The sequence below is a fragment of the Rhea pennata genome, chromosome 25, assembly GCF_028389875.1.
Source record: "Rhea pennata isolate bPtePen1 chromosome 25, bPtePen1.pri, whole genome shotgun sequence".
Taxonomy (NCBI): Eukaryota; Metazoa; Chordata; class Aves; order Rheiformes; family Rheidae; genus Rhea; species Rhea pennata.
This window is the reverse complement of record NC_084687.1, coordinates 2263498-2290088: the sequence shown is the minus strand read 5'-3', so window position 1 is coordinate 2290088 and position 26591 is coordinate 2263498. Positions and strand designations below refer to the sequence as shown.

Sequence of the window (26591 nt, the reverse complement as noted above, 5' to 3'; positions counted from 1 at the left end):
GCAGGGCTAGCCCTTGGCTAAGCTTCCCCTGGAACATGGGTCAGCAGAGCTGGTGTACGTGTGCAGTGGGTGTCTGGGAGGGGTCTATGTTGAAGGTTGGGAAGGATTGCTGTGGTGCAACCCATTACATAAACGTTGAGGAGCTATGGGGAGGACATAGGGAACAGGTGAGTCTGCAGTTGAGTTAGTAGTTAGGGAGGACCTGGGGAGCCTGGGGTTCAGGTAGAAGCTAGGGGAGGACCTGGGGGACAGAGGGCTGGACAAGGTCCTAAGCAACTTGCTCTAGCTGACACTGCTTTGAGCAAGGGGGTTGAACTAGGCAATTTCCAGGTGCCCCTTCCAACCCCAGAGATGCTGTGATTCTGTCAGTCTGGGGTTGAGGTAGAGGCCAGAGGAAGAAATGAGGGGCAGAGGGATCTGGGGCTGCAGTAAGGGCTAGGAGAAGACTTGGGGGGGGCAGGTGGGATTGGGGGGGGCATTGCAGGATTCATGGGGGTAGGGAAGGTCTGCGGTGAGAGGAGGGACTGGAGGAGGGCATGGAGGGAGGGAAATTTAGGGTCAATGGAGAGATTTGGGAGGACCGGGGGGTTCAGCGTGACTGGGTAGTAGCAGTGTGTGGGAGGGCCAGGGAGCCCTTATTTAGAGGAGCTCATAGGGGTGTCGGTCCTGGGAAGAGAAGCTGTCAGCCATATCCCCAGAGAAAGGTGACCTGGCCAGGGACTGTCTTGTCCTGTGTGGGGCGTGGGGAGGGGAGGAGAGCAGGGGGGCAGAGACATATGCTCCATCCTCATGGGAGGGGGTAGGGGCATGCTGCTGAATGTGCAGGTCCTGGGTGGCTATTCCTGGCGGCCCCCGCCTGCGCAGGCAGATTGGTTTGCAGGGAGGTGACAAGTGCCAGCTGAAGCCTATAAAAATCTTCTAACTTCTGTCCTGGCTCAGTGACCTGGTTCCCCCCTCCCAGCACAGCCAGCCCGGAGCAGAGACCATTAGTCCACAGCAGAGACCCCAGATCTAGAGTAGAGACGCTTGGTCCAGAGCAGGGACCCCAGATTTGGAGTTGAGACCCCAGGTCCAGAGAAGAGATCATTAATCTTGACCAGGGACCCCTACCCAGAGTAGAGGTCCAAGAGAAGAAATACTCCCTTCCCCGGTCCCCAGGCTTTGCAGAAATGACTGGCAAAACCACAGCTCCAGCTGCACACCCAGCTCCAGCAGCCCCAAAGGAAGAACCAACACCAGCCCCAGCTGCTGAACAGCCCCTGACCCCTGAGAACCTGCCTGCCATGGAGCAGTCCACAGCCCCCACAGATGAGCCAGCTCCCACCCCAACAGCAGAGGCAACTCCAGCCCCCGAAGAAGGTTCCCTGGCTCCCCTACCTGAACCCCAAGCCCCAGCTGCTAAACCTGAGCCTGAGAAGCCTAAAGCAGGTGAGAAGGGGGATAGAAATCAAAGCGGGGGGAGTCTTTAAGGCTGGGAGGGCATACTCAGGGGTATTGGGAGTAGGGAGGGTGAGAGTGGGATGCTGTTGTGGAGGAGAAAGATGCTGGGATGAAATTGGCAGAGAAATAATTGGAGTGGGATAGGGTTGGAGGTTTAGGGTGGAAGGGGTGACAAGGACCTGCAGAGGGCTGAAGACCAGCCCAGAGGTTCTGTGATTGCCCTCTGACAACCCTCTGACACCCTGGGAGCCTGCCCTCACTGCCATTGATTTGTTACAGAGCCACCCAGCCCTCCTTTGTCCTTGGCTGTGGAAGAAGTGAGTGAAAATTCAGTTACACTGACCTGGAAAGCCCCGGAGCAGACTGGCCGCTCGGGCCTGGATGGATACGTGGTGGAGTTCTGCAAAGATGGAAGTAGGCTTGGGCTTTCCTGCCTCGTAAGCATGAAGAGCTGATGTGTTACTGTGAAGGGCAGAGGACAGCCTCAGGGTGGTGATTCAAGACCTCAGGAGGAAGAAGATGCAGTTCTTCCATGTTTGCCTAAAAATAAACACAGAGGAGATGGGGATAACGGGGGAGGATGAGGGAGGAATAGGCACTGCTAGGTAACAGAAGAGCAACTGGCAGGCAGAAGTAGTGGGCAAACCCTGAGCTGTGGAGAAAGGGGCTCAAGACACCTGGAAGGAGGAGGGCTGTGGGTTGCTAGAGGATGGAAGTAGGCTGGTGGGTAACAGTAATTATCTGTGGCTCTTCAATGGCATTGCTTGTAGGTGGAATGACATAGGTGAATGAGACTTAATTTTTTGGGGGAACTCTTGTGAAGCCCAGCTTGGCTTTGGGTGAGAGAGACCCACCTTGTGCAGTTGTGGAAGAGGGATCTTCAAGGCGAAGCCTAGGGCTAGTGGGATGGGTGTGTGGGTGCTGGATGACGTTGGAACAGTTTGAGAGACTGAAGTAGTTGGTAGGTCTTCAGAACGTGAACCATGACCCTTAGCTGTTTGCTTGTAGCAGGCATGATTGACACTTGCTTGGCCATGGGAGGCTTTCACCATGGGACTGGTGGGCTTGGGAAGTAACCACACCTGGACTCAATGCGTGAGGAGACCACTGTTTGGGAATAGGAAAAATGCAGCCATTCCTAGAGGAAGCTGGCTGATAGCCACTCAGAGGTCACAGTTTTGGATGCTCTCCTAGCTTGCTTTGGGTTTGACTGGGTGACAAGAGAGTACTAATCATTCAGTGATGACCACATGGGCTCCATAGCTGCTGAATTTGGACTGCTGCAAATCTGACCCTGGCTGACTAAAATACAATGAGAATTGTCTGTTGGTTTCCTTGGTTTCAGTAATGCAGGTGGGGAAGGGACAGAGGAGCTGGTGGGACTTGGTTCATCTGTCAGCATTTGACAGGAAAAACTTCAGATTGGAAGTGTGAATAGAGGCCTAGCAAACCCGGCACCAATGAGTTGCTCTGGTTGCCTGCATGGGTCACCTAGTCCTGTGGTGCTGCATTGTCCGTTTTTTAGCTGAGAAAACCCTTAAAAGGCTCAGCGGGGGTTGCAAGACCTTGTTGTCTGACATAAGGGAGCTCCTGTGTCTTGGCTGTGGGGTGAATTTGAGACATCCCTTCCAACCAAAGGAAGCAGCTTGGGAGCTGGGGAGCATAGTGAACCCCAATGAGTCTGGGTCAGCAGGAGGAGCAGGTTGGCTTGTTGAGTAATAAGACAACCTTTTGTGAACTCTAGAAATGCACTTAGATGGTCATTCTAGACTGTGAAGGCCATTCTGCAGACCTGCTGGTCTGACCCTTGCAAATCCTTTTTATAGACTGACAGGGGGGGAGCGGGGTGGAGAGACCAGCTTTGGTCTTATTTGCTAGTGAGTACAGGCTTGCTGGCAGCTAATGGTGGCTCTGTGAGGCTTGTTTGTAGGTTTAATCCATTTTTTTTTACTTGCAAACAGCAAGTAAATTTTTTTACTTGCAAATGCTACTCAAAAGTAGTTGATGAATATTTTAATGGACAAAAGTTCAGTATATGCCAACGTCTGGCACCCTGCAGTCCTTGGCAGAGCTGGGTGGCTGGCCTCCAGGACAATGCAGGATCGCATTGAATCCCTGGTGGCCAGCCTCACTTCTAAAATGCCTTTTTCTGCTGGTGCCTTGAATCACTTCATCTTTGCAAGGAAGTAGTTCTGGATTTCACTCCTGTGACTTGATCCAACTTTATGGTACGTGTGTGTGACTAGCTGCGGTGTGCCTGAAGTGCTCTTTTGTTTTTGTTCTAGGTACAGACTGGATCACTGCGAACCAGGAGCCTTTTCTTTCCATGCGGTACACAATCCAGAACCTTAGCTCTGGAGAGAAGATCCGTGTCCGCGTGAAGGCAGTGAACGCCAGTGGAGCCAGTGTTCCAGCTACCTTGGAGCAGCCAGTTCTCATCAGAGAGATCCTCCGTAAGTAGTGCTCCAGCGATGCATGCTCCAGGCTGTGCCACTTGAACTCCCTTTCATTCTGCTCACTTGCATGTGACAATCCAGCCTTTGACTTCATCATTATTCTCAATAACTGGGTCCAGTTCCCTCAGGGTGGGGTGGAGCAGCTGCCTGACCTCAAGACTATACCTCTATCTTTCAGATAGTGAGGCTTTAAGGGCAATGAGTTGCAATCAAAATGCTCTTAGACCTGAGGCCTGAGAGAGTAGACCCATGTTTTCCCATATCACTGCAAGAATTCAGAAATAGTTGCATGCTCAGCACATTTCCTGTCCTCTCCTTGGGCATGCTTACATCTTTAACACACAGTCACACACATGTTAAGTGGTTGGGCCAGAGACAGCCACGTTTATTTAGATGAGGAAAGCTGAGCTGGTTGTTTAGAGCACGGGAACTTTAGTCACTCCGAACTCGCTAGTAAATACCTTGCTGCCATGCTTAGCAAGACTTTAATTCCTCCTCGGGTGCCGCAAGCATGCAGAGGCTGATGTATGATTGCAAGGCCGGTTTTCATTTATTCATCGGAAAATATAGACTTGTTTTTTCTGTTCTGAGGAACTGTTAATGTGCAAGTTTTTCTGTTACTCAAAGAGTGCAGCAGGTTTCTCAGCTGCTTAAAAATAGTAGTAATATTGAAAATTATTCTAGGAACCATCAACTTTTGATAGAAAAAAAGACCTGGAGAAAGCTATCAGGGTCTGGAAAGGGGGCTCTGCAGGGTCCATCCTCGCATTCTGCTTGGAGATGAACCTGGCTAGTCTGTCTGCCTCCTTGTCCAAACTCCCACCCTGCCTAGTAGGGCTGAATCCTTTGGTGATTTAAGCAGAAACATCAGTGGAAGAGAGGTCTGTCTGGCAGCTAGTATCTCTCTCTTAGCCATGTTCACCTTCAGGTCTCAAAAGGAATTGTTATTTTCATTGTGGGGCTGGGGAAAATGAGGCATGGGAAGACTGTGGTGAGATGCTAAATGCAGAGCTCAGGTCTCCCACTTACAGCTCAATGGAGCACTCGCTAAGCTGAGTGCACTGGCTGAGGGGGCGTAAAAATCAGGGACCTGAAAGACCCATGCAAAATTTGCTCCTGTTCCATGCTAAGCGATTGAGTTTTTTTGTTCTTTTTGTTTTTTTGTTTTACTCTTTTGCTAACTGAAACAGTTAATCAGCAAATTGCACTTGTCTAGTTTTGCATTTCACTTGAAATACATCCCTGCACATAATATCCGGTTTTGCTGAGAAACAAATTACCCCTCAGTGCTTTGCTAGCACCCCACAGCCACCCCACTGGCGCTGATGTGCGTCAGGCACACACGTCTGTCCCTCTCTGCCCTATCTGTAACCTCCTGTTTTTCACGTTTTATTAAGAAGCACATCTTATACCTCCCAACAGATCATTTATACTTTTACAAGGGGAGCAGCAGGGATTTAAAATAGCAACAATATAGAAGGCAGACAGTGTGAAAACAGGTGTCACGAGAGAAGGCAAGTGGATTTGGGAGGTGGAGGGAGAGGAGAGAGGGAGAAAACACACATTCGCACAGCAGTTAGATTTTTCAGGGAAATGGGCAGGAAAAACACCTTCCGGCATGTCGCAATGCTTCACCTGGGTCACTGACCTTGGGCAGCCCTCTCCAGCCAAGCAAGGCACGTGTGGGCACGAACTGGGGGAAATACTCATGAATTAACATTCCTGCTTGGAGGCTAAGTTTCTCTGCTCCACTCAGACTGATAAGACCAAGTGTCTGCATCAATGTATGGATTCCTGGAGTGAATAGCAGTGTGCGTGGAGGAGAGACCATCTCAGCTGTTGGTGGGGCCATCTGGGACCGCTGGGCATCTCTCTGCCCTCCCCAGCCCACTGCTTACGTTTTACTCTCACAGCTGTTTCGGCATCACTCACTTCTGGTTTAATTCTGGCCGTCGCCCACCCCCCTCCTCATGCCATCCCTCCCCAGAGCTAAGCTCCGGCACGTTTAATCCAGGCAGAGACACACAGTTCTTTTATGAGGGACTCACGTAAACCCGATGCCTCCCCAGAAGGACCGCTAAGCAGCACAGAGCCGGTAGGGTTACACAGCTGCTATTTTCACCCCAGGAAGGAGAGACAAGCTCCATCAGCATTCTCTGGTGGTTTTTTTTGCTTATCTTTGTTATGTTCCCTTGGGGACATTAGCCCTCATTTTCCAGCCTGGGGCTTTCGCAGCTCTGAGGAATCATGCACTACCTCAGCCTCTTGGCTGCCTTGACCACACAACTAAGGAGGAGGCATAGTGAGTCTTGTACTTTATGGAAATTGGATTATGTGTCTTAGAAAAATCTGCTTTTTGAGTTGGGAGGAAATATTTCCCACAGGGAGAGGCTATCCTTGGCTTCAGCACTATCAGGGCCATGCTGTAGTAGTGCTATTGTGATGCCTCTTCTGGTTAAGCCCTTGTGGGTCACTGTGGACTGGCTATAACAAAAGGAGTGACACCATCAGAGTGGTGTCATTGGGTTGATCTCAATGGACAAGGACAAATGGGGACATAATTTGGGGGTTCTGGCAAAGGAGAAGGCTGGAAAGGCTCTGGAGGGAAGCGCAGTCTTGGAGATGAGAGGGAAGAGGTGGCTGTGTTTCTGGGCTGGATGTTCTCATGGCCAAGCAGGAGTGTGCATGGGGTGGGTCTGCTTGTGTGGGATCTCTCAGGATGCAAGAGATTTCTGACAGTCGCATGATAATGGTGGCCCTGTGGCATGGCTTCTGCTCCCCCAGAGCTCCCGAGGATCCGTGTGCCCCGTCACCTGCGGCAGACTTACGTCAGGCATGTTGGGGATGCTGTGAACCTGATGATCCCTTTCCAGGTAGGCGGGCGATGGTCACCATAGAGGTGTGTGCTTGGGTGAGCATTTTGTGCCTGCTGCAGATGAGGGATGGAGGGGACTGTGCCTGACCAGAGGCAGTGAGAGCAAAAGGGGCTACTTGCCCCCTGAGTATCCCTCTCTACCCCCTGGGCTGAGTGAGTTGGGAGGAATGTTCTGGGGGCTGCTGGCACCACAGTGCCTGGTGATGGGCTAAACTGGGAGCCAGGACCAGTCTCTTTCACCCTCTGCTTTGCCCTTGATTCCCATCATGACAAATCTTAGCTCCTCCATGCTTGATTTTGTAGGTGACTCTGGGGTGAGGGGGTTACTTTCCCCATATCTCCTATGAGGAAAGCACACTGGGGCACAGGCTGCGTCATCTGGGCCACTCCATTAGCCAAAGCAGGGTGGCCCCTGAATCTTCCCTTGTGTCTGTTGGTGAGCATAGGAGAGCATGTGCACCTCGCTGTGCCTCAGGAGAGGTGGTGATCTTTCCTTGGGATTTAATCCCTCAGACTGTTTCACTGCAGGTTGATTTTTACAGTGATTTTTCCAGCTAGTATGAGGTGCCTGGGGCCAGCTGTGGTCTGACTTCTCCTCTCCTCCCACCTCATGTGGGCTGGAGGGTGGCAGCCATGCAGGAAACAGGGTGTGAACCCCTCTCTTGTTCCTGCCCAGTGTCCATCTCTGCTCAGGCAGTGTCAATACTGGTGGTGTTGGCAATAGGAAAACCTCAAAAGAACTAAGACAAAGAACCAAATATTGCTGCAGTCTCAGCTGATGAGCCCTGCTCAGCTCACATTCCTCTGGCTCAGACTTGCAGTGTCTGGCTACATGCTACTGGACCCGGCAGCAGGATGGTAGGGCTCCACCCAGGGAGAGTAGCCGCATTTAGAGCAAGGCAGCCCCAGCTTCTGAATGATGGAGAGCGAGAGGCTGATGCTGGTGGTTCAAACTGGAGTTCATCTGTGTGGTTGATTTATTGCACATTCTCCTGAGAAGCCCCAAAGGTCCACAGCATCTGGAGTTGAACAGCTCCAGCTCTGAAACACCCAGGTGAAGAGTAGGAGGAAGGAAGCGCGAGGCAGAAATCTGCCCCTATAACGAGGGACGCATCTATGCCATGTCTGACTGGCAGCTGGGAGGCAGCGCTGGCCATGCTCCAGGCGTGAATCAGCCCTGGACACTGAATACAAGCCCCTACTGCCAAGCTTGAGTCTGGGCTCAGAGTCTAGGCAACATGAGCTCAGGTCTGCAAAGCCCTGGGTAGGCAGAGGTAGGCTTGCTCTGGGGCAGCTTCAAGGACCAGTTCAAGAGTCTGACAGCTTCCCTGCAGTGGGGCTAACAGGGATGAGCTGTAGTTTCTTCCCTGGGAACTGTGGAATGAGAACGACTCTACCATGCCACAGCTGTCTGGATAAAGTTTGGTGGCTCTGCTCACCCTTCCTTCCAGCAGCACTAGTTGAGATCATGCTCTCGAGCAACTCCTAACCTGCCTGCCCTGGGTTGTTCCAGGGAAAGCCACAACCCCAGGTTATCTGGACGAAGGATGGCCATCCCCTAGACACCAAGCGCATCAACATCCGCAATGGGGAGAAGGACACAATCTTTTTCATCCGTGAGGCACAGCGCAGTGACTCTGGCAAGTACCAACTCACCATCCGGATAAATGGAGCCGAGGACAAAGCCATCGTGGAGATCCAAGTGATTGGTAAGATGGGGAATGGGGCTCTGCAAGATCACTCCTGTTTGCCTACAGTGAGATGCCTTGGAGTCTCGTTTCTGCAGGCAGCCCCTGCCCTGGATGGGAAGGGACAGGGCCAGCAACAAGACAGGAGACTGTGGGGTTGCTCTTCCAGTGTGTGGAGGACTCCAGTGCCAATATGCTCCGGTTGCGGATGCAGGGTTTCTGCTAGCCCATGTACTTGTGCAGAACTCAGTCAGTTTCTTGTTCCTTGTGTGTTGCAATAGGACAAGAAGAGAGTAGAAGCAGGGTACAAGGGATGATTGAGGTGCAGAATTTTGGGGGAGAAAATTAGGATGTCACTTTGTGAGGATTTGCAATTGCAGAACCACCAGGCCCCCCTCAGAACCTGAAGCTGGTGGATGTGTGGGGCTTTAATGTGGCCCTGGAGTGGACTCCCCCAGCAGACAATGGGAACTCTGAGATCAAAGGCTACACAGTGCAGAAGTCGGACAAGAAGAGTGGGGTGAGTCTGGGCACTCCTGCAAACCACAGCACCCAAGTGCCCTGGTGCTGACAGAGCCTTGATAGGCTTTGCGGTGGGAAGGGGAGGCATGAGCTGCTGCTGTCTCCCCACCACCTTCTTCTTTCTTTGAACGGTTTGTCTTTCCTTACCACTCTCCCTTTCCTCCCAGAAATGGTTCACTGTGCTGGAGCGCTGCACTCGCACCAGCTGCACCATCTCTGACCTCATCATGGGCAATACCTATTCTTTCCGGGTGTTTGCAGAGAATGCCAGCGGACTGAGTGAGAAAGCAGCTGTCACCTCCAGCCAAGCACACATCAAAAAGACAAGTGAGGACAGGGCCCTGATTCTGGAAGGTGTTGTGGGAGGTGTCCTGTCCCCCTTTGAGCCGGTCAGGGGCTTCAAGGCCCTTGGCGTTTTCAGTGGTGATGCTGCCATGCTGGTCGCCATGATGAGCCCTGTGAGAATGAGGCAGTGCCTCCCTGGGGTGGAGGTATGGAAGTCCTCTGTCCTCCTTCTGCACCTCATTTCATCTTTAGGGAAGGCTGTTGCTGTGGTTGGACTCCTGGGAGGGGTCAGGACATAAACACCCTGGCCCCTAGCCCATGGACAAGTCAACCTCACTTGCAGGACGACCCAAATGGGTCATGGGGTCCCTGCACCAAGTTTACTTGGGAGGCTGGGGGGCACAGTATGGGGCTGGCCTGGGCAGGGGAGATGCCCCAAGAGTGGGGTAGGAGGCAAAAATTCAGACCTAGACCATCTTCCCCCCTTTCTCCAAAGTGAGATTGAGGCAGGAGTAAGAAAGGGTGAGGAATAGCCCCAGCTTTGCCCTACCACTCAAGGCAAGTGGAGCAAGAGACCCTTGCAATCATCTATTTCAGAACCAGGGCTCTTCCCTGCTCTATTTCCACCCTGCTCCCTGGTAACGTAGTGAGTCAGAGATCTCAGCCACCCTCTAGAGCCTGCATCCAGCTCCTATTTCTGTCCACTATATTTTGTGGGTGGAGTAGGAGATTGAGAGTGGTCTGATCTGGATGTCACCTGCTGCACAGAGCATGCATCACACAGTCAGTTCAGAGATGCACATCCTCCCCTTGCAAGGACCCTGCACTGTCTCCACCAGCACTAACATGGCATGGTTTGATGAGAAGGTAGCTATAGACAGGACTGGTGAGAGCTGAAGATGTGTGAAGCCTGGAGTCAGGCTAGGTGATGTCTGGCTTATTCTGAGAGGGAGCAAAGTATTTTGGGGTACCCTGGGCTGAGTTCCCCTGACCATGCAGCTTCTCAGCCCAGGAGACCCAGCTCTGCTGCAGCCAGCTGTTGCCCCAATTTTCTAGAAACTGTTTACCAGTCAGAGAAGATACCCCAGAGAGACATGATGGAGCCTCCAAAGTTCACCCAGCCCCTGACAGACAGAACCACTACCCGGGGCTACAGCACACACCTCTTCTGCTCTGTCCGGGGCTTCCCACAGGTTAGTAGCTGGATCTCTCCTCCATTAATGACATTGTCTGTGCATGTGGGGAGCCACTGGCTGGGTTTTGCAAAGTGGTTGGAGGTGCTGAGTGATGGCTGCTTGTGTCAGGTTAGGATTTGATTGGGGTTAAAGGGTTGCAGCTGCCCTCTGACACAAACCAAACCAGGACAAGTCTGGTGGTGTTTGCACAGTGGAAGTGAGAGACTGGTTTCACTTCTAGCCATATGGTTTCCTTCTGCACTGGGAAAGAAGTGTGGGGCAGTGGTTAGAGCTCAGGGCCAGAAGATTTGTCTCTTCATGTTGCCCCTCGCTGCGGATCCTACTGCAGCCACCAGCTTCAGGCAGGGCCTGGACAAAGCAAGGAATGACTTTGGGAGGTGGTTGTGTTTTGGGGCTTATTTCTCTGCCTGTATCAAAATGAACGAAAAGCCCTGCTGCCTTCCAGCCCAAAATCATCTGGATGAAAAATCAGATGGAAATACGGGAAGACCCCAAGTACATAGCAATGATTGAGCAGGGCGTCTGCTCCCTGGAAATCCGCAAGCCCAGCCCTTTTGATGGGGGTGTCTACACATGCAAAGCTGTGAATCCCTTAGGGGAGGCCTCAGTAGACTGCAAACTTGATGTGAAAGGTAAGATGGACTAGGGAAATTGAGGAGCAGGTCCAGGATTCTCCCTGCTTGCCTTTCTCTGTTCTCCCTTTTACATGGTTTGTCCCTGTTTTATACTGAGAGTCCAGGTGATGGAAGAGTCTCAGCACGCTGGACAACCCTGCAGAGCTGGAGCTTTGTGCTTATTGGGTTTACGGTCTTGCAGCATGCTGTTGTGCTGAAATCCTCTTCCTCTCATTTATGGCCAAAAATAGGGACAAAACCAGAAACTGCAGAGTTAGAGGATCAGAGATGCTGGTGGAGGCCAGGACAGTCATCTGCTCTTCACTGAATCCACCAGGACTCTGCTGTGCCTCAAGTCACCTGCAAGCCATGCGTATGGGGGTTCTGCCAAAACTACCCCAAAGCTAAGAGGTTCCTGCCCCATGACTTGAGAGGGACAGTCTGAGCACCTTGTCCATGATGGCAAGGAGACTGTCCAGAGCTGATCCGAGGGGCTGGATGATGCAGGTGACTGGTGTCCCTTGTCTGGTTGGTGCTGGTGTGTATGGCATCTAGGGAAGATCCCACTGGGCTCTTTTATTTCAGGAGGTTCTGTCTTCTCTAGCAGCATGTGGATGCCGTGTCCCTCACTGTCCCTGCCTGTTGTGTCAGGACAGCTGAAGGACAGCCAAGGAAAGGTCCCAAGCCCTCACTACCCCACAGCATGACCAACAAGCACCACATCCATCAGTGGTGTGAACATCTGAATCTGTTTGTGAATGGATTTTTCTTGTGACTGCAAACTATCTGTCAAACATGGACTGGGTCATATCCTCATCCCCCTCCCTCTCTTGAACAACTGGCAGCATCCTGGGTTGACCCTTTGGGGTTAATTTCTCCATCACGTCCTCTCCACTTCCCATGTCCTTCCCCAGTTAGAGACAGGGATGCATTGATCCCCTTGCTGCAAAATATCTGTGTTTCCAGGACAAACTCCCTTCTGGTACACTGTGTATCTTCACTACAGCCCTGACGCTGTGGTGACGTGCTCAAGGGTGCTGGAAAGGATTTGTGCCCGGCTCCCCCAGGCCATCCTCAGTGTTTGGAAAGAGGAAGTGCCATGTGGAGACCCTGATCGAGTTCCCTCCTACAGGCATCCCACAGCTTTTCAGTGTTTCCCTCATACCATCTTCCTTAAGCTGGGAGTTGGGGATGCCATATTAAATGTTTCCAGGCAGAACTATCAATGGCAAAGAGCCATGACATGGTTGGGTGACTGATTCGCTCCACCTACAGCTAAGTTGCCCTGATTTATGTTGTAGGGTCCTGCAGATCACACTTCCCTGCTTCAGCAGGGTATCCAGGCCAGTCCTGCATGGAGATGCCCTACTTGCTTTACTTATTCCTCAGACACCTCATTTGGGCCTTGCAGACCCATCTGAGGATGCAGGAGGTTGTATGCCCACACGCACACATTGCACCAATGTTTCTCAAGTCCTGGTGTTGTTGGACTTTTTTTTTTTATTACTTCTCCTCCTGTGGCTTCCTAGCGCACAGTTGCCCCAAGACACAGTCTGTCCTACTTTCTGTGCATGCAGGACTGTGATCCAGCTGGCGCCCAGCACCCTCAGTCCCTGCTGAAGCCACAGTGCTTTTCAGCAAGTTTTGGGGTCTGTATTTGGCTTTGCAACACCTGGTGCCAGGGCTTCCAGCTGGTGTGATGAGCAATGACCCAGCCAGCCCTGGCCATGCTGCCCTGCAGGCAGGGACAAAAGTGCAGCCATGCGGACAGCATGACAAAGTCAGTAAGGGCAGCTTGTTGTTTCACTGGGGACACAATGCTCTTGGGAATTGCCCAGGCTGAGGTTCAGGCTGGGACTGGGAGGTCTTGGAGACAAACTGGCCGGGAGCAGGCAGCGAGGACAGTGTACATGGTCACTCGGAGCGTGTGTGCGTGGGGGTGGTGTCTGTAGGTGCGTGTTGGTCTGTGCGCATGAACAGGTTTGTCATGTTCTGGCTCACTTTTAAAAGGGGAGAGAGGTGAGGGGAGTTCAAGGGTTTATCATCTGCTGTGCTTTCCCACAGTGCCCCAATGAGGATAATTCAGAGAGTGAGATGAAGAGTAAGGTAGGTCTGGTTTGTAGCTGTGGGATGGAGGGAGGATGGATTAGTCCATCAGGGATGGAGTACATTGAGTGTCCTGGATTAGGCCTTGTCAGCTGCTGATAGGCCCAGCCAAGGGCTGCCTTGACCAACAGCTGGAGATGTACTGGTTGGGTGAGATGCTGCAGGGCTTCAGACAAACCTGTCCCTTTACAAGATGAAGGGAGGGTAGTAAGTGTGGGCAGGAGAAGGAGGAGATATATGTGGAGACTGGTGGGTCTGGCAGGCACCTGGGCAGCAGTGTTGCAGTGGGACAGAGCCTGGGGTTTGTAGATGGGGCTGGAGACATAGGGTACCAGGGACTGATGGGGGCAAGTACTGGAATTGGGAGCAGGTAAAAAGGAGCGCAGGGTGGGTCTGCTGGAAAAATAGAGCTAAAGGCCGGACCTAAACTTTCTGGGGTGGGAGAAGACAGAGGAGCTGGACTAGGCTTTTCTTGTATTGGAGACATGGCTGGGACCAGATGTCCCCTCTGATCCCAGACCACCAGTCTCCTGGCCCATGTGTGGCAGTGGTGTGCTTGTTGGTACTCAAGTCTTGTTCCTTTTTGCTGCAGGTGGATTCTGCAGCTCACAGCCCAGCCACCATCTGGTATTGTAGCATGAGGTGATGCTCCCAGTCATGGCCTCTGTGGCCTGTGGGTCTTGCCCCTCCCTGGCAGTGCTCCCAGGTGGCTCATGTGCCCACCCTGCCATGACACAGTCCTCTCTGGATGTGTCCTTAGCTGTGACAATAAATCTGTTTGAGGAGATGCTGGTCCTCATCAAAAACACTATGTCCTGTCTGTTGTGGTGTCAGCATGTGGGGGGCTGGAATGGGGCAGGAGGACAGCTGCTGGGAGTGCTGTAGGTTTGTGATAGCATCCCATTGAAGCATGGGTGGATGGGACATTTTTCAGGCTGGGGAAGAAAGACCTTACTTTGAAAAATGCCTATGAAGATGTCTGGGCTGCCTCTGGCTAAACTAGAGGTAGTTCAGCCGGGAGGAGGAAGAGGAAAATTTTCCTGCTGGAGCCGGGGAATGATCCTGGGTGGGGGGAAAAAATCAACATCAAAAATGTCTCAAGTTGATGCTCCTCCATCAAAGCAGAATATCTTCATCCCCATCACGATGAAAGGGGAAATAACAGTCCAGCAACTCATCACTACCCTGGCACTAGCAACTCCTTCCCCACAGCAAGAGATAGCTGGAGCAGGACATTCCAATTCATTATCTGCAGGGGCAATTGGCCCTGTTATCTATCAATAGCTCAGATGAAGAAAGGAAGCCTCATTTCTTACAGCTCTGAGACAGTCCAGGTCAGATGCTGTTTATTAACAGAAAGCCCAGACAGATCCATCAGGTTGACTAAATACACTGTTAACCAGGGTCATGCATCGTGATTTAGCTCCTCCATCAGCACAATTGTCCTTCTCAGGCTGAAGGACTGGCATGTTGATGAAGGCAAGAGCTCTTGTAGCTACCTGCCAGCCCTGCCATCGGGCTGCATCCCTCAGCCTGAGTGAAAAGGCTGCCTGCCCTGAGATAGCCATCTCCTAGCTATCCTGGTGCATCCTAGGTCGTATCCAGCCAAAGTCCCCTCCTGGCTCACACATCTGGCACTGCCAGCTCTGAGTCCACCACCCTCATGCCCTGGGAGAGCAAAGCCAGACAGTGCCAAGGGTCAAAATAACCATCTCTTCCGTGCAGCTTCTCTCCAATAGCTCTGCAGTGGGGAACCTCCTCTCTGACTCTGTCTTCCCCAGATCACCCACTTCTGGTCCCCAACAACCAGGCCAAGTTGAAGCCCTGTGTAGCATCACCCGTGTCCAGCCAGAGCAACCTGTCTCATGGTTTCCCCTAGTCACTTAGTGCAGTCTCAGCACTGCCTGCTCTAGATATTGTTTCCACCAACAGAGGGCATTGTCATATTAATTTTTTGTTCTGGCTGATGGTCAGGCTGGCTTTTTGATCTGGTTTGGGTTAGTGATGCTGCCTGGGTCCAGGATTGTGGTCCAGCCGCCCAGGCAGTGGACCAGGCAACCACATACGGCAGTGTGAGAGCTGGCATCCTCCAACATGTTCACACACAACATTGGATACTAACAAGGCTGTCCTGGCTCCCTTGACATCCTCAGCATCTTGGATCATGCCTTTGGCCAGCTGGACCCTCGGAGGAACAGGGGCTGTAAGCTGGTTGTGTTAGCAGGGGGTTTACAGCCCCACCAGACTGGTGGGAGAAGCAGCATTTCCAGGACTGTGCAGTGCTGCATGCTGTGCCCTTTGCTTGTTACAAACAGGCTGTGCCCAGATGTTTGTTACACTCCTACAGGGTGAAGAGTGTATTTGTAACCCCACAGGGGCCTGGGGAGGGGAGTAGTATCCACATATAGTGAGCTCTCCCCGGGAAAGGGCCAGAGGGCACCGAGCGGAAAAATCCACTATTTTTTTTTTTCTGAAAGCAATCATCTAAATGCCTTTTAATTTACGAGCATCCCAGTCCTTATGATTCTGGGTACCTTAGCAAGTAGCAGACAAAGATGACAGTTCCAGGAAAGCAGCCTCCTGCAAAAAGGAGAAGCGAGTGGGAATCAGACCTGCACTGGTAAACAGCAGTCCTAACCCATGACCAAGCTACAGCCGCATGAAGGGACCAGGCATACAGGGTGTGTGTGTGTGTGTGTGTGTGTGTGTGTGTGTGTGTGTGTGTGCGCGCGGAGTTCTCTCTGCATTAGCCCAGGGTTGAAGGCTTAGACAGGGCAACATATGGGCAGTGCTCAGACTTCTCAGAGGACATCTCCCTTTTAGTGGGTGGTGGTGATCACACCAGGAGTGTTAGAGAGGCTGCCGGCTGTCTATGTGCTGCCCAGGAAGGGCTGCAAACGGTTAGGGTGTACTGGGAGGCCATACGGGATGGTCAATGTGAGCTTCTGTGGTGAAGCAGCCCCTGCCCATGAGGGACTCACCTCTAGCACAGCCAGGGGTGGTGGGAGCCACTGAACTGGGGGGCTGTGGGCTTCCTCTGCACCAAGCTTTTGGGCTCTTGTGAGCTACAGTCTGCTCAGACATTGGATGAATGTGTCCAGGACCAGGCCAGCTGCCCCCCAGGACTTCCCTACAATGGGGACAGGCAGCCCACCTTCATGCCCTCCTGCCATGCAGGTCCCTGGGAGCCACATCCCCCCTGCATGTGTGTGTTAGTGCATGCTCCACCTCGAACATCCTTGGGCACTACTGATACAGGTTTTCCAGTCCTTCAGCTGAGGGAAATCAGGAAGGTGGTCAAGGCCCCTCCTTCATGCTGAGGCCCAAGGAAGGATTTGCTCCTCTCCTCACCATCACTGTTCTTCTGCAAGCCTCCTTGCTCCACTCCAATGCGTTTTGCCCAGAGTTGTCTGAGTCTGGATAGCCCGGAGCTGTACAGATATTGTATATTGATATCCCAGATGAATGAGTGAGATTGGGCCCAACCATCTTCTCTCTCATCGTTCTTTCCGCCCTCTTTTGCTGCCCTCCTGTTACTCTCACTGAAATGTAACCAGCTGCAGCTCCCTCCATACTGAACAGGGCTGACAGCCTGGGTGAGTGAAGGGGGCACCCAACAGACCCATCTCCCCCACCATATGTACACTGCTTTTCTTTGAATAGCCTACTAAATAGCCGCCCATAAATCTCACCCATCCAAGCTCCTTTTCCTCTCTGCAGCCCCTCCCAGCCACTGCAGGAACCTGCTGCAGTCACTTGGTCCTTCAGTGACGTCCAAGGGGCATGACCCTCCCGTGGGAGAAAAAGGGTCATACGAAGTGTGTTTCCAATGGGAGGCTAGTGAATAAGGGATGCTGATAAGAAAGGAATCCTGATTAACTCAAATTAATTCTTCCCACCACCTAGTCAGCCCTGGAATTAAATCCTGCTGTAAAGCCAAGTCTGGCAGTGCTGTTCTGAGCATCATCCAGAGATCCTACCTCCCTCCAGTGCAGGATGAGTTGAGAAGGCCCATTTGGATAAGAATAGGGAGAAAAGACTTGAAGCTATCTAGAATAAAAAGAGAAAGAGGGCACACAGAGGGGACATAGCCCTCTGGGTGCTGCTCTCAGGGTGACAAGGTACTGCTGGAGTCTGTGGTGAGATGTATCGGGTGAACAAAGGGTGCTTCTTGCTGAGTGTGCTCTGGGGCTATGTTGAGGGTTTCAGTTTCCCACTTTGGTAGCTTTGCAAGTCAGGGATGAACTTTTTTTTTTTTTTTTTTTTTTTTTTTTTTTTTTAGTGGGGGGAAGTGCTGGGTTCCTCACTCTGCAGTGGGTGCTGGCATTGTCAGGGGATGCTTTTTCCTGATCCCCTTTCAGGTCTGATGTCCCAGCCTGGCTCAGTTCTCTCTGGCTATGCAGAGACAGGGGTGCTTTTGAAACCTCCATCAGCCTCTGAGCTGGCAAAATCTCATTAACCAGGGCTTCTCTTGCTCTTGGCAGCTTCGCTCCCACCAGTGTGTCCCCCTCCACTGATACCTAAGTACTTCCATGGGCCTGGGGATATGGTGGCCAGAGGATGAAGTATCCCTCAGCGATGTCCCCAGCATCACCAACCACCATGATCCAGGGAGGCAAAGATCGCCATCAACAGCAGAGGACCTTCTGGGTGGTTTTCATCATTTTGCTTTATTTGCATTAAGATAAACCGCGCCTTTGTCTGTACAATTTCTTCTTAAATATTTGGCAACCTTTAAAAAAAACAACAAAAAAGTAAGGAACAGTGCAGGCTACAATATCAAAACAGTACGATGCTTGTGAATAAATAACTCCCTAGAATAGCTTGGGGATGTAGCTGTTCAGATTGCACAGGGTTGGCAAACCCAACTGTCTGGGGTCCTCGCCCCTTCCCCTGATGTCAGGAACAACAGTAAAATGAGAACCTGGCTGGGCATGGAGAACTTCATCTCTCTGCTCTCTCCTAGCTCCTAGTTGCCTGGTTCGGCAGTGGTGTTGTTGATGTTTTTGTTGGTTTTGCAGCAGAAATACTGGTTCCAGATTTGCAGGAAGGCTGTCCGGAACTTTTTGATTCTGAAGGCGTAAACAATGGGGTTCATGGCCGAGTTGCCATGGGTGAGGAAGATGGCGATGTAGGTGAGAATGTGTGGTGTCTCACAGGATGGGCAGAACAAGGTGATGCAATTGAGGACGTGCAGAGGGAGCCAGCTCAGAGCAAAGAGGAACAGGACGAGTGCTAAGGACTTTGCAATCTTCAGCTCCTTCCCGTAATACTTCTGTGGATCAGTGGAGTTGGAGGAGACCTTCTTGTTGAGCTGCTTGCGGATGAGGTTGAAGACCTCTAGGTAGATGAGTAGCATCAGCAACAGGGGAGGCAGGACCCAGACAAAGAAGTTGAAGTACACCATGTACTCCATGCTGATGACGGTCTCAAACTGACACTTGATGACAAACTCTGTGTGGCTGGCATTCAGCTCCTGAGTCCTCCGCATCTTGTTCAGGTTGTTCCAGCCAAACATAGGGGTAAGTCCCACCAGAAAGGAGACAATCCAACAGCAAGCAATAGCCACTGCTGCCCGTCGGGGTGTCACCACACTTTTATATCTGTGGAAGAGATAGCGACCGTAGAGAAGAATTAAACACTAGCCTGATCCTTTGCCCAGGTTTAAGACTGCTTCACTTGGGGTGCCAGTGTCCAAACTGAGATTGCACAGTGCTCTTCCTTCCCCTCCTTGGAATTTTTTAACCACTCATCTGGATAAAGATATTAACATCATGGTTTCTCTGCATGTGCCCTGGGGAAGCCCTTCCCTGTCTGTACAGGGTCTGTACCCTGTAGTGTACACACCACCTCCTCCAGCCCCAGTGACTGGAAGAGACCTCAGGGGTAATCCTGGAGCTCTCGAGGTTGATTCAAAGCCAGAAAATGCATTAGCAGCCTGAATTAGGGATGGGGGGGCTCTATGTATTCAAAAAAGCATGATCAAAAGTGACCCTAATACCTAGAGGGGCTTCATGTCTCTGGCAGCCCATGTTACATCTGAATACCCCACACAGCAGTGCCTGATCCCCCCCCCCCACACACACACACACGCGCCATCCCCCTGCGTTGGCCCTGCAGGGACCCTGCTGCAGCTAATTCCTGCTGCACCGGTGGAGGAAATCGCTAGCAGAAGCTTCCTCTGGGACCTCCTGGGCCGGAGGAAGGATTGTCGGTGCTAATGGACCCCTGGGGAAGCTTCTGGGCACAGCCTGTTTCATTTCCTAATGTGCTGGGCTGACTGACAAAACCCTCTTTCCTAATGGGATGGTGCCAAGGGATGGAGGGAAGAGGAGAGCCGTGCTCTGGCTTGGCTCTGCCCGCTCCTCGTGCCAGCAGGGAGCACACTGGGGCTGTGTCCATCTCTTCAGATCTTTACAAGCGGGAAGTGAAACCCACTAGACTGATTTTCCCCTTGGCCCTCAGATGAAAGCTTCTCCTTGGAGGCTGAGAAGATTCACAGTGCAAGAGTTATTGCTTTCCACTGAAGGGGATTGAACAAAGAATGTTTGCTGAGTTTTTGAGCAAAGCTGGTGTTAACCAGGTCACGGGGACTGTATGGAGGTGCTGGAAAGCCTGGATCCCTTTCCCAGTGCTCAGGCCTACCTGGTGCATACCTGCAACCCTAAACTGTGGTATAAAGAGGAAGCATTTCAGAACTTTTTAATACACCAGCCCTACAGCAAAGAACTCACATCCTTCTTCCCTCCTTGAAGATCCCTTCTCAAGTTCCAGCTCATAGGTAAATTGTCAGGGTGAGAGCACAGAGGGACATAGGATGGAGCAGGAACATTGGTCCCTAAGAGTCTGGAGGTCAGGAGCCACCAGGCCTTGATGGTTTTCCCAAGTGAAATCCCTCTGGTCTGGGAAGCGATTTCCAGCATCCCAGAGGCAGCCAGGTCCCATGGGAAGGACGTGGCATTGTGGATTGCTGTTTCGTCTGCGAGCTAAAGCTGGAGCCAGAGGGTGATTTATTCCTTGTGGGGAGGAGAAAGGGCAGGAGACCCTGAGAAAGGCATAGGGCAAGAGGAGAACATGGGCAGAGGAAGGCCGAGAGGGGTGGGAGGCTGGTCAGGGAGCACCAGAACTGTGGACTGAGCAAAGAGAACGAGGTGTCCCACAGGAGCACTGGTGGCAGAGGGGTACAGGAGGCCCTCCTGGGGCTGTGCATTAACCTGTGCATTCCACGTCACCAATAACAGAGGATGAAGGCCTTCAGGAAAGGTGCTGTGCCTTTCCATCCATAACCCCCTGCTCCCACCCTGCCAGGCTCAGGCAGCTGGGGGAGACTAAAGATACCAGCATCAACCCCCTCCCTAGCTCCTTCTCTTTAAGCCCTTCTCATCACCCTGCAAGCTAAGGCTGTGTCCCCACAAGGTATCCCCCAGTTCGCAGGAGTCCTCTAATTTTACTGAATGTGCCCCAATCCCAGGTGCTCAGCTGGTGCTGCAGCACTGTGCAACAGCAGTCGGATAAGACAAGGATGCTGAGCAGCAGTCGTGCCACTGTAGTCCCCAAACACATTCCTTAGGCTTGCAGCCAGGCCCCCGCAGGCACAGCGTGGCACTCACCCCTTCTCCTCCTCCCTGGATGCCTGCATTTGAAGCACACACTCGCCACTGCTGCAGTAGGGAGCACAGGGGATGGAATGATTGCTGGGACCCTGCTGTTAGCCATGAACCAGAGCCAAATCAGAGCACACAGCATTCACACTTGCAGCCAGAGGAGGGGATGAAGGAACTGCTGCAGGGGACCCAACCCTGGTGATCCTGCCCCCCCCTGCAGCTCCAGAACATTGTGTGTAGTTGCAGATGGTTATCAGATCAGCTGTGGAGGTCGCAGAGCCCTCAGGTCTCAGGGCGCATGTGAGGCAGCATGGTCCAGAGGCTGTAACACACATAGCAGGCCAACCGCCCCACACCCTGCCGGCTGCACATGCATTTCCCACTTCGCTGCACATGCATCTCACCTCCTTGCTGCATGTCCGTCCCTTGCCACACTGCACATTCATTCCCTCCTTAAGGCACATCCATCCTCCACCACTCCGCATATCCATAGTCTCCTTGCTGCACATCCATCCCCTTGCCCACTGCACATCCCTGGCCTGACACAAATACAACACCCTGAGCGTCTGGTCCTGGCTCACTCTCCTCTTCTCTTTGCTTCGCACCCTGAGGTTTAACCAGGGCACTGCAGAACCAGTCAGTGGCTGAGACATAAGCAAAGCCTGTCCGAGTGTCTCCATCTATGTGTGCCCACATCATCATGGTCACAGGAGCCATGGCTGAACCTGAAGAAGTATGTGGAAATCAGTAGCATTTGGAACTATAGGAATTTTGTTCCCTCTCCTCCTTTGAGCAAGAAGTGAAGAGCAGTGAAGCTTACCAGTTGCATCATCTGGCAGGTAATGGCACTGCCCCAGGGCCGGTGGGTGCCTGCTTCCTCCCACCTCTCCCTGACAGATTTGCATAGTGAACCAGCAGGAATTTGGGCTAAAACTCGATGATTGAAAAAAAAAAAAAAATAAAAACACGATAAAAGCTGTAAAATGACTCTGAATTCCTTCTCCTTCCACCCCTCAGGGTTTGGTCATAGAGTTCCCATGGGGATCAGCTACTCTGAAGGCCACAAACCTTACTTAAAAGGAATGAAATGTGAGATCCCACCTGTAGCCCAACACTATTGCATAGAGTGTTTGGTAGCGAAGCAAATAGCAGAAGGGCTTGAGAGTGCCCTTGCTGCTCCCACTTTTCAGCCTTGGATGTGCTAGAAAGAAAAAAAAAATCTTTCTCATTTACCTCATTTTGCATTAATATGATACGACTGGAGTTTGGGATGGGTCTGGGAGGCAAAAACATTAGAAAATGTTGATAATGGCTTACAATTAATAAATAATCATATTATTATTATCATCATCACTATCATCATTGCATTTTTATTACTACTATTATTTTTTTATCAGCTGTGACTAAAACATCAACAATAATGGTCACCACAATCATCATAAAATTTGGATTTGTTTCGTTCATCTGCAGTATTTCAAGCCTAGCCCTAATTTCCAGCTTTTCCTCCAGCCTTCCCTCTCTCTGCCGGCTGTCTTCATGCTGTCCCTTCCCCATGGAGATGGTCATCACCCCATCACCCCAAGCCTCCTGGACAACCTGCCAAGGCTTTTTTTTTTCCCTAGTGACCATCCATCTTCATTGACACTGTGGTGAATTGGTATGGGCAGGAGTTTTGGTTTGTTGTGGAACCAGGATGTCTTTGAGGGCTTAGAAAACATTACGAAGAGTCAAGATATCCATTATTGATAGAGTGCTGTTTGCATCCCCAGAGGAAGCACAAGAAGTTACAGCTGGAGGCAGAGGCGGACAAACCGGTCCCAGGAGTCACGCGGAGCTAATGGATAGGGGAATGGAGAGTTGGAACAGGCAGCTCCAGAGAGAGATGGTTACTTGTAACAGTATGTGCCAAGAGATGCTTTAGTCACACCCAGCTTCTTGGGCTGAGGATGAAGTCCCTGGGAAAGATGCTGCAGCTCTTCTTCTCCAGGATATTGTAAAATGCTCCCCTGGCCCTTACCCTGAGGACATTCTCCTACGTATTCTTTCCCTATGCTCATCATTCCCAGACTAGATTCACCTTCTTTCTTACACTGGTCACCAGACCACCAGGTCTTGGTGTAGCTGGACCTTGTCATCCCTCTCCACCTCAGCCAAGGGAGTGTGCTCAGCCCAGTGCATGCTGTTTAGATGCTTGTCCCCCAAGAGAGAGCGGAGGGTCCATTTCCCAGGTCTCTTATCCACAACATAGAGTTGGTCCAACTTCACAGCCAGGAAATATATCCTATTAGTTTGGTTAAAAAAACTTGATTTTAAGGCTGATTTGAATTTAAAAAGTTTTTAGCATTCCTTTGAATGCTGTTTTTTCTCTAGAAAATACTTGCAATTGTCCAGTCAGCCCAAAGATGTGGCTTCACTGATCCTTGCTCTGGTAGAGTTTATTTCAGTGCAATTCCTTGGAAATTAATTTACTAATGAAGGCAGGCCCTCACTAATGAAATGAAGCTGGAGCCAACATGGTAGGAGGAAAGGAGGCCAAGCTGACATGAAGCTCATCTGCATTATAAACACAAGGAAAAGCAGCCAGAACATGTTCTGATCTAATTGAAAATCTCTAGACAAAAGCACTTTGATCTCAGAGGGTTTAGGTTTCTGGTACTTTTTCCTGGCTGTATCTTTTCTTCAGATCTTTCAGTGTCCTGGAGGCCATGAGATGGGAAAACTCAGATGTTGGAGCTTGAAGCTGCTGAGAAGTGTGAAGCAGCATCCATTTCCTGAGAGGGGGAGTCTCAGCTGTGGTTCACGACTGGGACATGGCAGACCCAGGGCACTCAGAGAAGGAGGGAAGCACAGCAGAGGCAACATTGCATGCCAGAGGGACCTTGATCACAGCTTTTTTCAGTTCTAACTCTAGACTTGAAGAATGCATTTCTTTTGCAGCCTCTTGCCCATGACTGTTTCCCCAAATTCTTCTTCCCTTGAGATCTCTTTTGGGTTTAATATAGGTTAAAACCCTTAATATCAGAACCTTTCAACTTATCAAGAGTTTGAAGGTTTATTAAAATGTCTAGAGAGATCTGTTAGCATTGACCCAAATGTCTTAGCACCCATATCCCCCTTGCACTGTCTGCATGCATCTTGTATTTGTTCAGGCTGGGACTGTCTCCTTGCTGACTTTATGCCTCCCCAGTGTTTTGGGGCTGGGACCATAATTCCAGCTTGTAGATGTTGCTGAAGGTTTGCAAGGGGGGGCTGGAAAGCCAGCCTGGTTGGCCAGGAGCTTCCCCTTGTCCCCATGGAGGGCTGAGCTGTGCTCTGAATGGGAGCGCGCAGCCTGAGCTGTTCCACCCTTTGGGGCTGCCCAGTTACCTCTCTCTCAGAGCCCATGCCTGTGAGGGTCTCCATGTATCAGTACTCCCCTTTGGATCCTCAGCCTCCATCTTTGCAGCTCTTCAGGGCCAAACATGAACCATGTGAGCCTTCATGCTCTCGACAATATCCATTCATTGGTTAACACTAGCAGGGGGTCCACGTTGTCTGCAAAAGCTCTTGGGACCATCGAATGAGACATAACACATTCTCCCTCCCACCACAGAGGAGCTTTGCACCTTCTTGCATCACCCCTGCAATGTTCACAACTGTGATGGGGATGACAGGCGGGAATAAAACAGCCATGGAGGTAATGTGAGAAAACAGCTCCCAGGCAGAGGAGTGCAGACACTTTTTCAGCATGTTGCTCTCGTGATCACATCACTTCTGTTTTTCCACCATAGTCTGCCTCTCTGAAGAAACAGGATATTGTGACAGCTAGTGGGCATGTAGATGGTGATCCTTGCCTTGGGAAGGGATGGATGTCAGCCAACATCTGTCAAACCTGGCAGCTAGATGGAGCTCTCCATGGCAGCCCATTCGCACAAATGCTTTGAAAATGATGCCCTGGAGGAAGGAGACAGACCTTACCAACATCTCCTTTGGGATGCATGGGAGATAGCCCTGATCCCTAAATCTCAGACTTGTTCCTTGTCAGATGCTGGCTGGACCAGTATAAGCAGATGACCTAAACGTACTGTGAGACTGGTGCAAAGCCTATGGAGACTTTTTCTGGTGAGCTAGGAGAGGATGGCCTTCTGCAGTGGAGACATAAATACTAGTGGATGACAAAGCCCCTGTTCTGCCTCAAAATGGCCCCCTCAGAAGCCTCCATTGGCACAGGATTTATTTGCCAACCCAGGGTCAATATCCTGCCACAGAGATGCTCCCTAGTGCTCCAAAGGGCCGGGGAGGACCCTAGGTTCCTTCCTAACACCTCCAGTTGCCTGGTCTGTGAGACTGCTTGTGAAGGGTGAAATTCAAGATGTGCCAGCAGGGCTCTGGGACAAGAAGGGTTAGGGAGACATGATCGGAGATGATGGGCCAGTGTTTGGTAGATCAGGCAAGGTAGCCTGCCCATAGTCCTGGCCTCAGATTCCTTCCATAACCTTGAAGAAGTGGCTTAAAGGGACCTGAGGAAGAAAATCCCCACTTGGCTCTGTGCCCATGTTTTCTTACTCGGGGTGAGAGAGAACTGAGCTGGGGGATAGGGGGGCTTAAGCAAACACAACTTTACTTTTTCTGCAAGTCACACTTTCTGCAAGATTGTAAATAGACTCCCATGACAGGAGAGGCACTGTTAGGAATATCTTTGTCTTACCCCTCATGCATGAGGATGCAGCTACATCCCAGACCTCTGCCTAAGACCTCTCTGGCACTCCTCAGGCACTCACACCCCAAGTCAGGGCTGTCTGATTCCCACCTTCCCTTGCTACACCAGTGTGGAGCATTCACTGGGACAAGGACAGGCGGGGAACTGCAGGGCACTGAGCCTGTGCAACCACGGGAGAAGGGACAACACAGGCTCTTGCGTATCCTACAAGTACAGGGCACTTGGTGCTCCCTGACACATGCACAGCTAAGCCTGCTCTGTGCAGCAAGAAAAAGTGGGGGACCAAGGCATCCAAAGAAGGGAGTTTGTGAGGGCATCCTAGAGTAGATGTCCCTGGTGGCTGTTAGAGCTTTCTGGCTATGCAGCTGCAAGGCCTTTGTGTGGAAACCACTGGAGTGAGGTGCAGTGATTTCAGTGGTCATGGCTGCTGCCATAGCTGGACTGCCATTGAAGCCCTGCAGAGGGACAGAATGAGCCTGGCAGGGCTTGGAGTGGCTCAAACCACCCCACTGAGTGTTGGCAGACGATTTCCACACTGTACAGTGTCCCTTACATCTTGAATCAGCTCTACAAGCAGCTGGTGCTTTCTAGCCCTGTATGTTAGTACACATGGTGTCAACTGGAGTTACAACAGCTCAATACCCTCAGCAGAGAGAGGTGCTGGACAGGACCAACCCTCTTCTTTCAGGACCTCTGCACCCAGAATGCTTTCTCCAAGTGCTACCTATCAAAGACAAGGAGGTGCAACTGTCCTGACACCTGGCAGGAGGTGCACGGGGAGAAGCAGCACTGCATCCCACTGCAGTAGGAGAAGGCCACATCATGCCACAAGGCTGCTTCATGCAAACCTGACCTAAAGCCATCACAGGAGAAGCTGAAATCATGTTGACTGGGTTTTAAAGAGCTGTAAGTGTACTTGGTTTTGTGGTTCCCAGTGAGGTTCCTCCTGGCCCAGATCGTGCCTGCAGCTATAGGGTAATGACTTGGTTTTACCAGCAGAAAACTACAGAGCTCTGTGTAGAATTTACTCTGCAATGACTGCCCACAAAGCGCAAGTGGCAACAACCAGACGAAGCAGCTGGTAAGTTTGATGGACGTTTCTAACT

The 26591-nt window shown here is 51.4% G+C and overlaps 2 protein-coding genes across 5 annotated transcripts in view; one reads left to right on the top strand and one right to left on the bottom strand.

The window, feature by feature from the left end:
* Window positions 1-1169: 1169 nt before the first annotated feature.
* On the top strand, window positions 1170-15061 carry MYBPH (myosin binding protein H). The gene is made up of 10 exons (XM_062594780.1): window positions 1170-1428; window positions 1720-1854; window positions 3726-3893; window positions 6681-6769; window positions 8285-8480; window positions 8840-8979; window positions 9149-9308; window positions 10323-10459; window positions 10908-11094; window positions 14964-15061. The coding sequence occupies exons 1-10, from the start codon at window positions 1170-1172 to the stop codon at window positions 15059-15061; spliced, it is 1569 nt and encodes a 522-aa protein (XP_062450764.1).
* A 2772-nt stretch (window positions 15062-17833) lies between these two features.
* The window catches only part of ADORA1 (adenosine A1 receptor), a 28343-nt gene continuing 19585 nt past the window's right edge, over window positions 17834-26591 (bottom strand). For all 4 annotated transcript variants that reach the window (XM_062595134.1, XM_062595136.1, XM_062595135.1 and 1 more), the window contains exon 3: window positions 17834-18785. In XM_062595134.1, coding sequence (XP_062451118.1) covers window positions 18152-18785 — 634 coding nt within the window. In that variant the 3' untranslated portion in view covers window positions 17834-18151. The remainder of the gene's footprint in view (window positions 18786-26591) is intronic.